The sequence below is a fragment of the Symphalangus syndactylus genome, chromosome 4, assembly GCF_028878055.3.
Source record: "Symphalangus syndactylus isolate Jambi chromosome 4, NHGRI_mSymSyn1-v2.1_pri, whole genome shotgun sequence".
Taxonomy (NCBI): domain Eukaryota; kingdom Metazoa; phylum Chordata; class Mammalia; order Primates; family Hylobatidae; genus Symphalangus; species Symphalangus syndactylus.
Genome location: NC_072426.2, coordinates 94,011,099 through 94,028,021, shown reverse-complemented (window position 1 = coordinate 94,028,021; position 16,923 = coordinate 94,011,099). Strand labels below are relative to the sequence as shown.

At 49.2% G+C, this 16,923-nt stretch overlaps 1 protein-coding gene across 2 annotated transcripts in view; it reads left to right on the top strand.

The window, feature by feature from the left end:
* ANXA11 (annexin A11) overlaps window positions 1-7,262 on the top strand; it is a 49,313-nt gene extending 42,051 nt beyond the window's left edge. For both annotated transcript variants that reach the window (XM_055275568.2, XM_063638171.1), the window contains 5 exons: window positions 370-463; window positions 3,190-3,285; window positions 4,378-4,436; window positions 4,637-4,759; window positions 6,477-7,262. In XM_055275568.2, coding sequence (XP_055131543.1) covers window positions 370-463; window positions 3,190-3,285; window positions 4,378-4,436; window positions 4,637-4,759; window positions 6,477-6,536 — 432 coding nt within the window. In that variant the 3' untranslated portion in view covers window positions 6,537-7,262. The remainder of the gene's footprint in view (window positions 1-369; window positions 464-3,189; window positions 3,286-4,377; window positions 4,437-4,636; window positions 4,760-6,476) is intronic.
* Window positions 7,263-16,923: the final 9,661 nt, after the last annotated feature.

The window sequence follows — 16,923 nt, the reverse complement described above, 5'->3', positions numbered from 1 at the left end:
CATCCATTCCCATTCTGGGAGTCAGGGCTGGACACCCCTGGGGCTCAGGGCTCTGGCTTTTGCTCCAGCGAGAGTTTTGCATGCCACTTTTAGCGGGGCAGAAATTGTCTCATGCTCTGCCTTCTCAGTCCAGACCTGCTTTGGCCTCATCTTGACCTGTGGGATCTCAGCCCCTGATTGCTGCTTTCTGCTGTTTTTCAGGGCTGCTACCTGAGGCCTAGCAGGCACTTTAGAGGCCATGTACAGAGGTTGCAAATTGGCAAATACTTTAGGCTCAAACCTTCAGAAGTTTACCAGGCTCTCCTGGGTGACCTGGGCCTGGGGTCTGGGTGTGGCCTGTGCCGCATGTGCATCTTCCTCTCTCTCCAGGAGCTGTATGCAGCCGGGGAGAACCGCCTGGGAACAGATGAGTCCAAGTTCAATGTGGTTCTGTGCTCCCGGAGCCGGGCCCACCTGGTAGCAGGTAAGGCAGGCTGGGGTCCCTCTGAGGCCAGTTAGATGAGGGCAGTCAGGGGATTGTGGGGAAACAAAGCTATGGAAGCACTTGGTTCCTCCCTGCGTGGGGCTTTCGCCTCCTCAAAAGAGCCCCCTGGTGGGGATTTAAAAGACACCGTCAGAGGGTTTCCTGAGTTCTGGCCAACATCCAGTTCTGGAGGTTCCACCGGTGTAGAAACCTAGTGTCTTCGTACGTGGGAATGTGGAATGTCAGAGTTGGGAGAGTCCTTCGGGAGCACCCAATCCAGTGTTTTCCAAAGCCTGGCATAAGAAACAGTCATAGCAATAATACTGGGTGCCATTCATTTGCTCATTCATTCAACAGATGTAAATCGCTCTTCCCCATGGGTCAGTCTGTCAGGTGGTGGAGCAGGTGTGGGGTCATGGTGGGGGCAGGGCACTGCAGAGTCTGTGTTCCATGGGCTGCACCTTCTCATTTGAGGAGACAGACAGTAAACAACAATGAAATAAAATCTGTATCAGATGGTAAATCCTGTAGAGGAAAATCAAGCTGGAAACAGATAGGGAGTGATGGTAGGGTCCACCGGGAGGTGCTTGGGCCAGTCCCCACTGAGGTCATGACATTTGATTTAAAAACCTAAAGGAGATGCAGGGGCAGAGGCCTGCCTGGGGCTCCCAGCATGACTGAGAACGGTGAAGGGGGACCATGTGGAGCAGGTGGAGTGAGCGAGAGGAGTGGGAGGCGAGGGCAGAGAGGGGAGAGGGCCCTGCTGATGACTTTGCGGAGTTGGGTATTTATCCTGAGCAAAAGAGGAAGCCAATGGAGGGCCCTGAGCAGAGGAGGCTGTGCAGAATCCCTGGCCGTGGTGCCGAGAATGGAGTGAAGGGTGCAAGGCCAAGCAGCGAAGCCTTTCGGGAGGCTGCTGCAGGGACCTGGGGAAGAATGGTGGTAGTAGGCGCTTGTGGTGAGGAGGTGTCAGGTTCCGGCCATGTTTGCTGATGAATTGGACACGTGGCGTGTGGGAGAGAAGAGGGGTCGAGGATTACTCAGGGTTTCTTTAGGCCACGCAGTGGGAGAATGGCCCTCAACTGAGACGGGAACCGTAGGTGGAGCTGGCTTTAGGTGCCTATAGAGTGGAGCTGCAGGGAGGCTGCTGGGTTGCTGAGTGTGGAAGTCAGGAGAGGTCTGGCCTGGACGTGGAAGATAAGGGAGCTATGGGTAGTCGAAGATACCTGAGGCCCTGGGACTGCAGGAGGTCCCCTCAGGAGAGAGACTGTGGGGAGCCCACCAGTGTGAGGAGACTAAGAAGGAGCAGCTAGGGAGGTAGGAGGACCCAGAGGAAGGGGGTCCTGGAGGCCAATGTGAGGTGGCAGGCAAGGACTGAGGATGGTGACCACACTGAGCAACTGGTGGGCTATGGCCAGGGCTGCTCCAGTGGGCAGTGAGGGTGAAAACCCAGCGACCGCTCTGTGCTGCACACAGAGACAGGCGCTTTGGCTCTCCCCATTCGCAGCTGTGAAAGCAGGCACAGGGTGGTAGAGGAAGTAGGGGTGCACAGCTAGTAACAGCTGAGCTGGGATTTGAACCCAGGCCACCCAACCCCAGAGCACACTTTTTAACCTCTGCACTATCCTGTAATGGAGCCGGAGTGAATGCATTTTCATCTTAATCATTGTTTCTTTTAATGAGTACAGAACATGTAAGTAGTGCATCAAGCCCATGGCTTCACAAACATTACTTAGGAGAAAAGAGTAGCAAATTTGAAGAAGATACTAATTGAGACAGATACAGAGCAGAAATCAGAACTTTAATATGCAAATGGTTGCTGAGACTCAGGCTGGGGAAGGAGAGTTTTATGTCCTGGGTCAGAGCTGGAGTCAGGGCCGAGGTCTCCATCGTGCCGCCCTGTCTCTCTAGGAACCAGCCATCCACTCCTGTGGGTGCTTAGCATGTCCTAGGTCGAGGTGGGCAGCAAAAAGCCAGGCTGGCTGGGTCAGGCTGGGCCTCAGCTCACAGGCAGGCTGAGGAAGACAGATGGATGCATGAATAAAGCCAAGGAATGGCAGAGACTGGAGGTGCGGGGGATTTGAAAAGAGGGAACACTGTCTTGGGATACGTGGGAGTGGGCCCTGGAGGGGTATTTAGGTGCAATTTGGTTAAGCAGATTGGCAGTCCTGAGAAAGGGACCACACAGGGAGGGACATCAGGAAGTGCATGTGACTTGTGACGAAGACTCTGGCTTCCTTGAGAGCTAGCAGGCCTGGGGACGTGCAGGGTGTGGGAGCAGAGTGGGAGGCGGGGGGTTTTGGGGCAGAGGCCACCTCATGTGAGTCCTCTGTTAGTCTGCTCATGCTGCTATGACAAAATACCACAGACTGGGTGGCTTAAGCAACAGATACTCATTTTGTTACAGTTTTGAAGGCCGGATGTCCAAGAGTGGGGTGCCGGTTTCTCCCGTGGCCTCTTCATGGCAATCACTGTGCTCACATGGTCTTTTCTCTGCATGTGCGCATCCCTGGGGTCTCTGTGTGTGTCCTAATCTCTTCTTCTAAGGAGACCAGGTGGATTGGATTAGGGTACACCCTAGCAGCATGTTTTAACTTAATTACCTCTTTAAAGATCTTATCTCCAAACACGGTTATATTCTGAAGTCCTAGGAGTTGGGAGTTCCACATATGAACTTTGCGGAGACACATTTCAGTTCATAATATAAGCCTCTGTCGTCCCCATAGTTTTCAATGAGTACCAGAGAATGACAGGCCGGGACATTGAGAAGAGCATCTGCCGGGAGATGTCTGGGGACCTGGAGCAGGGCATGCTGGCCGTGGGTAAGTGTCTCAGGTTTGCCTGCCCACCTGCCAGGGGCTAACGTGTATTGTGAGTGTTCAGGCTGCTTGCCTGTCCGCCAGCTGATGGGTGACACCGTGAAAGGACCACAGGATCCAAGATCGCTCAGCCCAGAGTGTCCAGATGCTGGGAAGTCATGCCGCTTCCCGGTTCCCTGTGCAGTTGAACCCCTAGCTGTCCTGGAGGTGTCTTGTGTGTGTTTGCGGTGCAGCTCTGGAGCAGGGAACTGCAGTGTGGGTATTAGTGGGAGGGCATCCAACTGCGCTCCCGGAGGAGTATGACTCACATCCTGCCAAGTTTCCTCTAAAAATACATCCCTGCAGGCAGTTGTCAGATGTTTGTGATGGAAACACGTGGAAAGATTTTTACTTGCAACAGCGAAACAGGCCCATGCTGAGGAAAGCTGGCTTGGCTCCAGGATGGTAGTGTGCCACTTACATTGCCCATGTCCTCTAGCAGGGCCCGGTGGGCTCCAGATCCCTCTCACTGTGCAGAGTTGGGTCCCTGCCCTGAGCCCCTCACAACCCCTCTTTCTACTCACTTGGGAAAATCAGTCTGCCTCTTTTTTCCTTATGCTTTTTTTGGAGCTTTCTGGATGGGAGAGATAGAAAATCCTCATTTCCCTGCCTGCCCACCACGGTAGGTCTCGTGGCCTGGGAAGCCTAGGGAGATGCACATTCCACTCGGCCACGGTTTCTGCATGAGGGTCATGGCCTCTCCAGTCTGCCCCTCCTGCCTGAGCAGCAGCACAGTTCCTCGTCACCATCCACATTGCTTCCCCGTGCAGCTCCTAGCCCCACTAAGACCCCCGCCCCTCTGACTCTTGGTCCTTTCACCACAGTGGTTGCCAGGAAAGAGGGTGGGTTGGTGTCCAGGCTCTACGTGTTTCTGTTCCAAAGAGCTAGAGCCAAGATCATGGGATAGTTGAGCCTGGAACAGAAGGAGGAGGAGAAAAGATGGATGCAGTGATGGGTTTGCCATCTGGGCCTCTAAGAGGACACTTGTAGACTCCATGCCCCACTTGGGCTGAGAATTTTCTGCAGATCTGGTTATGCCGAGTTTCTCTCTTCTAGTGAAATGTCTCAAGAATACCCCAGCCTTCTTTGCGGAGAGGCTCAACAAGGCCATGAGGGTATGTAACTTCCATGTGCTGGTTGCGATGCCTTAGCCTTGCCTGTGCCTGGGACCAAGGGCTGAGGGTAGAAGGCCTGGGGAGAGCTAAATCTCAACCGAGAGTTCCGAGGACCTGGGTAGGGAGGGGACTGGAGGGCCCAGGGCGGGTGGGAAGGTGAGGAGACCTGGTGCTCATGCTCTTGGGTGGACTCTCTTCAGGGGGCAGGAACAAAGGACCGGACCCTGATTCGCATCATGGTGTCTCGCAGCGAGACTGACCTCCTGGACATCAGATCGGAGTATAAGCGGATGTACGGCAAGTCGCTGTACCACGACATCTCGGTACGGGCCTGCTGCAGGCCGACTGGGCTCCCTTTTGGCATCCCAGTCACCTGTGGAACCTCCCTCCTTGGAGTGGCCATATGCTTGGCCTCTGTGCTGTGTGTGGGCATCTTGTTTATGGACCTCGGACTTGCTCATCCCGTTGCCCTTAAACAGATTATAAACTTCTGAGGGCAGGTGGGTCATGACCTTGCTGTCGCCCCCACCTTGCATCCCCCGGCAGCATCAGAGAACACTTGGGACCTCCCCAACCTTGACCGTGACCTTCAGCATCCCGACCACCCTGTGATTCTTTGATCTGTCAGTGAGAACTCATGTCCCAAAGGCTCTGTGGAGCTCTGCTGTCACTCCCTGACAAAGCACTTCCTGCACTCAGCTTTATGGCATAGGCCACATAGTAAGGCCGTTCAGAGCGAGGGCCCTGGGGGTCACACCACTTGGAGTCCAGCTTTTCTACTTGCTAACTGTGTGACCTTGAACGGCTTCCTTAAACCTCCCTGAACCTCGGCTCCATTGTCTTTAAGATAAGAAAATAATCGTTCTTTCCCGGGAATGTTGTGAGTATTGAGTGAGGCAGTGCAGGTCAAGTGTCTATTAAACACTAGCCACAGTTGTATCGCTGTGTGGCAGAGCCAGTCTGACAAAATACATTCTCAGCTGCGTGGTCTAACACTCAAATTCTGAACTCACATGAGCCTTGAAATTGCACCATGGGGACCACGTCCTCCTACCTTAGACTCAGTAGCATTTAATGATGGTGGACATGTCATCACAGGAAACTCACTTTGTTTCCTTGGCTGTATGAATGAAGCTGTTGCTAGAGAATTAGTAATTCTAGGCTGGGCACAGTGGCTCACGCCTGTAATCCCAGCACTTCGGGAGGCTGAGGCAGGAGGATCACTTGAGGTCAGGAGTTCGAGACCAGCCTGGCCAACATGGTAAAACCCTGTCTCTACTAAAAATACAAAATTAGCTAGGTGTGCCTGTAATCCCAGCTACTCGGTAGGCTGCAGCAGGAGAATTGCTTGAACCCGGGAGGCGGAGGTTGCAGTGAGCTGGGATCATGCCATTCCACTCCAGTCTTGGCAATAGAGTGAGACTTCGTCTCAAAAGAAAAAAAAAAGAGTTAATTCTTTAGAGTATCTCCTGCGTGGCAGCGGGCTGTGGAAGAAGCCACTTGCCTTACCCTCAAGTTGCTTAGGGTGGAAGGAAATGATTAGAAATGAGCCAAGCCGAGCCTGCACTCTTAGAGTAAGTGTAGTGGCCTCAGACAGAGGAGAGATCCCTGGGACCTGGGAGGTCCGGGCCTGCCACTGGACAGTCATGTGTGAGGAGATTGCATTTCCTGAGCAGGACACTGTGTTGCGTTACATTGGTAACCCCAGTTTAAGGAAGCATAAATGCACTGGGAAAAGAGCGGTATTGGTTAGCCCTGGGAAATGGTTTTTAGGATGATTATAATTTTGGGGGGGGGGGTTATTCATTTGACGTGGATAGTTGAGGTGAGTGCTGCTTTCCGTCTTCTAATGGGGGCCTGGGGAAGGCTAAATTGCATTTTTTAAGGTCTGTGCCGCCTGCTGCAGGACCTGCAGCGGAGGAAAATTCCTCAGGATGGGGCTTCCTCCCTATAAGGTGCTCAGGGCTGAAAATCAGGAGCCAGAAGGCTGAAAGTGACCGTGCCTCCCTTAACGGATGTCTTCCTTGTTTCTGTGGCCAGGGAGATACTTCAGGGGATTACCGGAAGATTCTGCTGAAGATCTGTGGTGGCAATGACTGAACAGTGACTGGTGGCTCACTTCTGCCCACCTGCCGGCAACACCGGTGCCAGGAAAAGGCCAAAAGAATGTCTGTTTCTAACAAATCCACAAATAGCCCTGAGATGCACCGTCCTAGAGCCTAGGTCTGTCCTCCACCCCTCCTGACCCGTATAGTGTGCCACAGGACCTGGGTCGGTCTAGAACTCTCTCAGGATGCCTTTTCTACCCCATCCCTCACAGCCTCTTGCTGCTAAAGTAGATGTTTCATTTTTCTGACTCATGCAATCATTCCCCTTTGCCTGTGGCTAAGACTTGGCTTCATTTTGTCATGTAATTGTATATTTTTATTTGGAGGCATATTTTCTTTTCTTACAGTCATTGCCAGACAGATGCATACAAGTCTGTTTGCTGCGTACACATTTCTGGTGAGGGCAACTGGGTGGGTGAAGTGCCGTGTCCTCGCTGAGGAGAGAAAGGGAGGTGTGCCTGGGAGGGTAGCCTGTGCATCTGGTGAGTGTCACGAGCTTTGTTACTGCCAAACTCACTCCTTTTTAGAAAAAAACAAAAAAAGGGCCAGAAAGTCATTCCTTCCATCTTCCTTGCAGAAACCACGAGAACAAAGCCAGTTCCCTGTCAGTGACAGGGCTTCTTGTAATTTGTGGAATGTGCCTTAAACCTGAATATCTGTAGCCAAAACTTGTTTTCACATTAAAAGTCAGCCAGCTCTGGAATGTTTTAGAAATGTCTTCCTGGTACCAACTTGTTTTCTTCTGCTTGATTCTGCCCTGTGGCTCGGAGTTCTGGCCTTATCAGCCAGTGAAAATTCATGTAACCTTACGTAGAGATTTGTGTGCAGGAAACCCTGAGCATACACTAGTTTGCAGGGACTCGTAAGGACATGGGAAGGGAGGTTCCCAAAATCCAGGCAGGAGGCCCAGACACCTGAAAGGCAAAGGGATCTTGGTTGATTGCAGGTGCAGTGAAGTCCACTGAAGGTGTGGTGGGAAGAATGTAGTCCTTCACCCAGGTCCCAGGCGGGAAGAAGGTGTGTGCTAATTCCTGATGCCCCTCGGTGGGGGCCAGAGAGAAGGATGGGGACAACCCAGAGAGTCACAAGACCGGCGCCTCCCCTCAGGGTGCCTCCAGGCTGAAAGGGGCTCCTGGCTCTGGTCTTTGGGGACCCTGTGCCCCTTGGTTGGTGGTGTGAGGGGAGAGAATCCATAAGAGAGTTTCTGAGAATTATGGTGTCATGTCCAGAAGCTAGAGCTTACCTTGCATCAGGGGTCTCCACTCACTCCTTTTCCAACCTCCTGGGTTGAGGTTTAGAAAGGAGAGAATCGACTAGGCACTATGGCGCATGCCTGTAATCCAAGGACTTTGGGAAGCTGAGGTGAGAGGATCACTTGAGCTCAGGAGTTCAAGACTAGCCTGGCCAACATAGTGAGACCCCCATCTCTACTAAAAAATTTGGTCAGGCGTAGTGGCTCATGGCTGTAATCCCAGCACTTTGGGAGGTGAGGTGGGCAGATCACCTGAGGTCAGGAGTTCGAGACCCAGCCTGGCCAACGTGGTGAAACCCCATCTCTACTAAAAATACAAAAATTATCCAGTCACGGTGGCACATGCCTATAATCTCAGCTACTCAAGAGGCTGAGGCAGGAGAATCACTTGAACCCAGGAGGCAGAGGTTGTAGTGAGCTGAGATCACACCACTGCACTTCAACCTGGGTGGACAGAGTGAGACTCCATCTCAAAAAAAAAAAAAAAAAATTTACCTGGCATTGTAGTGCATTCCCTGTAGTCAGCTACTCTGGAGGCTGAGGCAGGAAGATCCTTAGAGCCCAAGAAATTGAGGCTGTAGTAAGCTGTGATTACACCACCGCACTCCAGCCTGGACAACAGAGCGAGACCTTGTCTCAAACGAAAAAAAAAAAAAAGAAATGGGAGAATCCAGAGAGACTAGGCTAGATCAAGCCTGCTGGGTCCTGGCAGGAGCCCCAGGGAATAGCTCATCTGCAGACATTTGCTTGAGGACTGCCCCTTAAACATAGAGGAAGAATGACATCCAAAGGGTGTGGAGCAGCCATGATCTGAGAACTAGCCTGGTCTACCTGAGATTGATGGCAGGTCCTGGTCAACACGTCAGCTCTGCGTCAGAGTCCATGCCTCAAGCCCAAGCTGAAGCCCCATCCCTGCTGCTCTCCCAAGAACTCCTCTGCTAGGGCAGGCCCCTTGCCCTTGGGTGCCAGGTGGGACCTGCCTGATGGGATGGGGTGCTTGGCATATACAACTTGCCATGAACCCAAGGTGACCCTGGGGGCCTCCTGAGTTGTGATGGGGCCTAGGACCAGTGTGCTCTGATGTGACCATATTCTGTAACATTGCCTTGCCCTGTTTACTCCAAAGTTCCCAGCCTGGTGCCCAACAGGCAATATTGCACCTACAGACACATTTACTTTGGTTTCCAAAGTGTTTTTAGACATTTGAATCTGTTGCCAACATTTAAACATTGAGAGATTTCATATTTTTAAAAATATGGAATTCTGGCTTGAAAACTCAGAAATTCTGGCACCATGGGGCTTGCATTCCTGCATGGCTGGAGCTGAGTTGCAGCTGCCCCTTCAGGCCTGTACTCCTTATTTGCCGTAGGCTCCCTCTTATATTACACTGCGCCCGTGTCACCCATTTGGCTCCTGCAGGCCTTTGGGTTTGAGACCCTGGTCTACACACTCGGGGACCACCTGTTGTAAAGTTCATCAATGTGCTTTGGTCAAGGAATAGACCAAAGTGGATATCCAGGCCAGAGTGACTCAGCGAGTTTAGGTCACAGGCGTATACTCCACTTGTTATATAACCTGTTTGTGTAAGTTCATACTTGGCTCAAAGCCACTATTGTTTGGAAAAGGTATAACTGCCCTGCTGATGCTGTACAGACATTCTTGGGCTTGGATGGGCATGGCTCCACGTGGCGTGCACTGGCACCCAGAGAGAGAGTGAAGCTACTGAGCCCTGTAAGGGAGAGTGACCATCTGGCAGATAGAGGGGAGCCAGGACACGGCTCGGCTTGTGCCCAGAAGGAGAGTTAAGCCGCTGACCCTGTAGCTGGCCTTGCAGCCCGGGAGTGCACCTGCAAGCATGGGGGTGGCAGGAGCCGCAGATCTGGAGAAGACAGCCAAGGTAAAGGTGGACAGTGTGAGAGCTGCTGATGAGATAGCTGCTATATAAAACTACATTTTACCTGCCTGTGGCCCGCCAAGTTTTCTTTCAGCTATCGCCCATCCACCCAGTCCCCTCGAACCTCAGCATGGGCTGGAACCTGACCCTGGGCATGACATTTGACATAGTCGTGGACCTGACACCTGTGTTTGTCCTAGTCCTGGTCATCCCTGCCTTCCTGTTCCTCTCACTGCCCTCATGGTCACTCCCAAGGGATCCAACCCATGTTAAGTATGGGCTGGAGGACTGCATAAATGCCTCATGATCTTCCCAGAGGCAAAGGCACCTACTGCCTTCCAAGGTCAGTAGGAGTTTGAGATCAACACTGTTATTATGCTTAGGACAAAAAAGGTAGGGAGAAAGACATGCATCCTTACAGGTCATCTTTCTGGGATAGAACACAATGGGTCTTTTCCTGCTTCCGGGATATATTAGTCAAGGCCAGTCCATGCTACACATCTAATCTGACTTCTAAAATAGCAAGTAGAGGACGAAGCACCAGATGAATTCAGCCCTGAGAGAATTTTCAGTAGCTGTGAGGGCACTGGAGGAAACACTATTTATTTAATATAAATAGTTTTGCACCTGAGACAAATGGCCTTACTCGCCTCACCCTAGTCCTGGTGGTATTTGTCTCAGGTGCAAAATTTAAGAAAGAAACCTTGCAGTGCTCACCCTGTGGCTGGGTAGATGGTCCCTGAAGTGGTGGTTTTCAAGCCTGAGTGTGTATCAGGATCATCAGGGGAGCTTGCTAAAGAACAGTTCCTGGGGTCAGACCCTCACACATTTTGAGCAGGTGTGGGGGCTGGGAAACTGCATCTGTAACCTGCTGTAATCTAATGCTTATCTAAATACTACTGTACTCACACAGAGAACTCCCCAAAAGTAGAGGTGTTCCTCCGGAGGGCAGATGAGCAGATGGCACAGTCTGCTTGGAATTCAGTCAGGTGACGAGAGATAAGATGAGGCACTCCTAGCTTTGGGAAGAGGGAGCTGAAAGATGAACCTTTGCAGGTGCCCACGGTCAAAGTGGTGCTTTAATGCCATGCCATGCCCATCTTGTGTTGGCCTTGGCAGGGAGTTACAGTCCTAGCTTAGGACCTGGCCCCTTATTTCTGCTGTAGGCTCTTTCCTGCCCTGGCCAAGATGGAGTGGAATGAGACCTAGAAACAGATCAAGCTAAATATGTGTCCTCAGAAAGATAAAGGTTTACATTTTCACCCCCATCAAATCTGAAAGCTCTCTGCCTGTGTTTTTCTAAGGGACAGGGACATCATTACTCAGTCCACAACCTGGCCTCATATAGGGTCCCCTGTCAGTAAAGGAGTCAGTCAAGCCCACCAGGTATACCAAGGACTCTTACCTCAGCCCCTACTCCTTGGAAAGCTGCCCCTTGGCCTAATATTGGTGTTTAGCTTGAGCCTGACTCCTTCTCAACACTAAGAGCTGATGAAGTCCTGAAGGAGAAAGAACTCTGACCTGAGAGTCAAACATCCTTATTCTGATCTCAGCTCAGCCCCTGATTTGTTGTGTGACCCTGAGTAAGTCACTTCCCATCTTTTTGACTTTGTAAAATGAAGGGTAGACTAGAGGAGAGCTTCTAAAACTTTAATGTGGTCAACAAAATAGAATAGGAAATTCCACAAGTCTGTCCTTCCACAAAAGCAGCAAATAAGGTGGCAAAAACTCGAACAAATTTATGGGAACTCTGGAAACTAAATGAAAGTTTATAGCAATCAAGTGAATACCTAAGAATAAAAGCTGGATTTAGTAAGCATTGTTGTGTTTTAGCTTACCCTGGCCCCATCCCCCACTATCCAGCATGGCAGCAGCATCAAAACCAATATCCCTCATTCCCTGTATAGGTTCCTGTCACTGGAGGTAGCAGATTAGACCTTATTCTCAAGAAGTATGTTTATTTTGATTTGTCAGGTTGCTCCCTGAAGGACTGGTTCAAATGCCTTGCTTTTATTTTGCCTAATTTGGAGCTCTCCCAAAGTGAAGATGGCAGCCTGGAAAGACATTTCAAGGTCAGTGTATTAGTGGCTCATGCCTAGGGGAAGGAATAACATTTGGAGCAAACAGGAGACAAATTGAAAAGCTTCAGGAGGAAAGGCTAGGAAATAAGATTCTTTGGGCAGGAACAAGGACTTTAAAGAGCTTCCACATATTCCTGGAAATCTGGAAGGCCATACACATGCCTAAGGCTGGGCATGTGCTTAAAAAGACTTGAGAGGGCCCTATGCTCTCACCTCTGCCTGACCTTCAGGCTCTGTGCAAGCAAGAAGTGAAGGCTAAGGCATAGTTATAAACTGCATGGATGAAGGTTGAAAGGTGTGTCCCAGCACAGAACACATCTGCAAATGCTAGGAGGCTTTTTGTTGTTCCAAGTGTTCAAAGAAATCTTTTGAATCACTAGCTGACCACTAAGCTAACCAGAGACTTAGTGGCCACACCTGACAAAGAATACAAACTAAAAAACTAAAAACATAGTTCAAGAAAATAACAGGCTGGGCACAGTGGCTCACATTGGTAATCCCAGCACTTTGAGAGGCTGAGGCAGGTAGATCACTTGAACCCAGAACTTCGAGACCAGCCTGGGCAACATGGCAAAACCCCATCTCTGCAAAAAACACTAAAAATTTGCAGGGCCTGGTGGCACACACTTATAGTCCCAGCTGCCCAGGAGGCTGAGGTGGGAGGATCACCTGACCCTGGGAGGTCCAGGCTGTAGTGAGCCATAATCCTGCCATTGCATTCCAGCCTAGGTGACACAGTGGAGGAATAATTTTATTTCCAAACTTGCCACATTATAAATAATATTCAGAATGTTCAGTTTTCAACAAAAACTATGAGGTATGCAAAGAAACAAAGTATGGCTCATACATAGAAAAAAAATCTCAATAGAAACAGGAAAGCTCAGACATTGGACTTAACAGACAAGACTTTAAGTCAATTATTTTCAAAAAGGTCAAAGAACTAAAGGAAACCAGGAGAATGATGTCTCACCGATATTGATAAAGAGACTGGAATTATAAAAAGGAACCAAATAGAAGTTCTGGAATTGAGAAGTATGCAAATAAAAAATTCATTGGAAGGGTTCCAGAGCAGACTTAAAAAGGCAGAAGAAAAAAATCAACAAACTTCAAAATAGGTCAATTGAGATTACCCATTCTGAGGTGCAGAAAGAAAACAAACAACAACAACAACAAAAGCTAACTGAGCCTAAGACACCTGCAGGACACCATCAAGTTTACCAACATACACCTAATAAGAATCAGGAGAAGGGTGAATGTAGAAGAAATTTTTAAAGAAACAATGGCTGAAAACAATGAAAGACATTAATCTACACATACAAAAAGCTCAATGAATTGTAAGTAGGGTCAACTCAAAGAGACACTCAGTGTGACATTGAGACACATAATCATACTGTCCAAAGACAAAGCAAATCCTGAAAGCAGAAAGAGCCACTGGACACATACAAGAAATCTTCAATAAGATTAATAGCCAGTTTCTCATCCAACATCATGGAAGTGAGAAGGCAATGAGAAGACATATTCAGTGTGCTGAAAGGAAAATCTTGGGTGGTCTTGATACTTGTAGATGTTCATCTGTGTCTGATCATCTGTGTCTGAGCATTGAAGAGTTAGGTATTTATCATAGTCTTCACAGTCTGTGCTTGTTTGTACCTGTCCTTCTTGGGAAGGCTTTCCAGATATTTGAATGGCTTAGGTGTTGTGCTGTAAGCTGTATCTGCTTAAGGATTCACCCCAAGCCCAATCACACTTTGGTTTTTTTTTTTTTTAGCCTCATAGAGGTACTGCCTTGATGGTCTTGGACAAGATTCAGGATTCTTTGGATTACCATACAGAGACTCTTGTTCATTCCCGTACTGTCTCCCAGACAAAGGGAGTCCCTCTGTCTGTTCTAAGCCTCCTGAAGCTGGGGGTGAAAGGACACAAGCACCCCTGTGGCCACCACCACTAGGACTGCACTGGGTCAGACCTGAAAGCCAGCCACAGCACTGGCTCTCACCCAAGGCCTGCAGTTACCACTCCCTGGCTACTGCCTATGTCTGCTCAAGGCCCTGGGGCTCTACAATCGGCTGGTGGCAGAGCCAGCCATGCTTGTGTCCTTCCCTTCAGAACAGCAGGATCCTCCAGGCCCCAGCTGGGCCCAGAGGTGCCATCTGGGAGCCAGCAACTAGAGTAAAAAATCTTAGAAGTCTACCTGGTGTTCTATTATACCAGTGAGATGGCACTGAATCCACAAGATGCAGTCCTTCCCTCTCTTGCTTCCCCTTTCCCAAGGCAGAGGTGCCTCACTCCATGGCCACCGCCACCACAGGCCCACAGGGAGTACTGCCAGACTACTGCTGATGTTCCCTTAAGGCCCAGGGAGTCTTCAACCAGCTTGTGGTGAATGCTGCCTGGCATGGGACTCACCCTCCAGGGCAGTGGGCTCCCCTCTGGCCCAGGGTAGGTCCATAAATGCCATCCAAGAGACAAGTCCTGGAATTGGCAGTCCCAAGAACCATTTGGTGCTTTACTCTCCTGTGGTTGAGCTGGTACCTAAGGTGTAAGACAAAGCCCACTTTACTTTTCCCTCCACTTTTCTCTAGCAGGAATCTTGCCTTGTAACCACTACAGCTGGGAATGTGCTGGCTGAATCTGAACCTGAAACCGACAAGACTCAGAGTCTCACCCAAGGCCCTCAGCATAGTACCCAGGTATCTCTGCTGGTTATTCAGGGACCAAGGGCTCTTCAGTTAACAGGCAATGAATGCAGCCAAGACGGGGTCCTTTCCTTCAAGGCAGTGGGTTCCCTTCCAGCCCAGGGTGTGTCTAGAAATGTTGCCCAGGAACGAAAATCCTGAACAACATGCTAGCAGACTAAATCCAGCAGCATATTAAAAGCATTATACACCATGACCAAGTGAAATTTATCCCAGGACTGCAAGGGTCATTTAATATATGAAAATCAGGCTGAGCACAGTGGCTCACTCATGCCTGTAATCCCAGCACTTTGGGAGGCCGAGGCGGGTGGATCACCTGAGGTCAGAAGTTCAAGACCAGCCTGGCCAACATGGTGAAACCCTGTCTCTACTAAAAATACAAAAATTAGCCGGGTGTGGTGGCGGGTGCCTGTAATCCCAGCTACTCGGGAGGCTAAGGCAGGAGAATTGCTTGAACCTGGGAGGCAGAGGTTGCAGTGAGCTGAGATCATGCCACTGCACTCCAGCCTGAGCAACAGAGTGAGACTCTGTCTTAAAAAAAAAAAAAAATCAATGTCATGCATGTAATTAATAAAATGAAAGGGGAAAATCACATGATCATCTCGATGCAGAAAAAGCATTTGAAAAAACCCAACATCCTTTCATGATTAAAAAAACACTCAACAAACTAAGACTAGAAGGAAAATGTCTCAACCTGCTAGAGGGCATCTATGAATAAGCCACAGCTAATATTGCAGGTGGGAATGTAAAATAGTACAGCTGCAATACAAAAGAGTTTGGTGGTTCTTCAAAAAGTTAAACATAAGAGTTACCATGTGACTCAGCAATTTCATTCCTACATATAGACCCAAAACTAATTAAAAAACAAATATTCACACAAAAACTCATATACAGATGTTCATAGCAACATTATTCATGATAGCCAAGAAATGCAAACAACCCAGATGTCCCTCAATTGACAAATAAATGAATAAAATGTGGGCCGGGTGTGGTGGCTCACACCTGTAATCCCAGCACTTTGGGAGGCTGAGGCGGGTGGATCAAGAAGTCAGGAGTTCAAGACCAGCCTGACCAACATGGTGAAACCCCGTCTCTACTAAAAATATAAAAATTAGCCGGGCGTGGTGGTGTGCACCTGTAATTCCAGCTACCCAGGAGGCTGAGGCAGGAGAATCGCCTGAACCCCGGAGGCGGAAGTTGCAGTGAGCTGAGATCATGCCACTGCACTACAGCATGGGTGACAGAGTGAGACTCTGTCTAAAAAAATTAAAAAAAGAATAAAATGTGGTATATTCATACAATGAAACGTTATTCATCCATAAGAAGGAATTAAGTACTGATACATGCTACAGTACAGATGGCCCTTGAAAACGTTATGCTCAGAGAAAGAAGCCAGATACAGCTAGACTACGTATTGTATGATTCTACTTACAGTACTACCCCCTTACCTTCAGGGGATAAATTTCAATACCTCTAGCGGATGCCTGAAACCACAATAGTATCTAATCCTATTATACTATGTTTTTTCCTATGCATACATACTTACAAAGTTTAATTTATAAATTAGGCACCATAAGAGATTAGCAACAATAGCTAAGAATAAAATAGAACAATTAGAACAATATGCCAGCTTCTGTGAAGGGAGAGTTGTGTGAAAAACAACAACCGTATGCCAGCAGCACTGCTCTTGCACTTTGGGTCTTGATTAAGGGAAAGAAGTGTTGCTGGAACACAAGCACTGTGATACTGTGGCCGTTGATCTGGTAACTGAGAAGGCTGCTAAGTGACTAACAGGCAGAAGTGTAGACAGCATGGACCATGCTAGACAAAGGGAGCATTCACGTCAGGGGCAGGATGAAGTGGGATGGCGAGAGATTTCATCACGCTACTTAGAATGATGTACGATTGAAAACTCATATATTGTTTATTTCTGGAGTTTAATATTTTAGGACTCTGGTTGACTGCAGGTAACTGAAACCATGGAAGGTGAAACCACAGATAAAGCGGGACTACTGTATTTAAAATGTCCAGAATAAGCAAGTTCATGAAGACAGAGATCAGTGGTTTCCAGTGGGGTGGGGGGAGTGGGAATGGGATGTGACTGCTTAATGGATATACAGTTTCTTTCTAGAGGGAGAACAATGTTCTGGAACTGGTGGTGATGACTGCGCAACTTCTGAATGTACTGGAAGCCACTGCATTTGTACAATATTTTTTTTCTTTTTCTTTTTTTTTTTTTTTGAGACAAGGTCTCACTCTGTCACCCAGGCTGGAGTGCAGTGGCATGATCATGGCTCACCACAGCCTTGACCTCCAGGGCTCAGGTGATCCTCCCACCCCAGCCTCCTGAGTAGCTGGGACTACAGGCACGTGCCACTATGCCCGGCTAATTTTCGTATTTTTTTTTGTAGGGATGGGGTTTCACCATGTTGCCCAGGCTGGTCTCAAACTTCTGG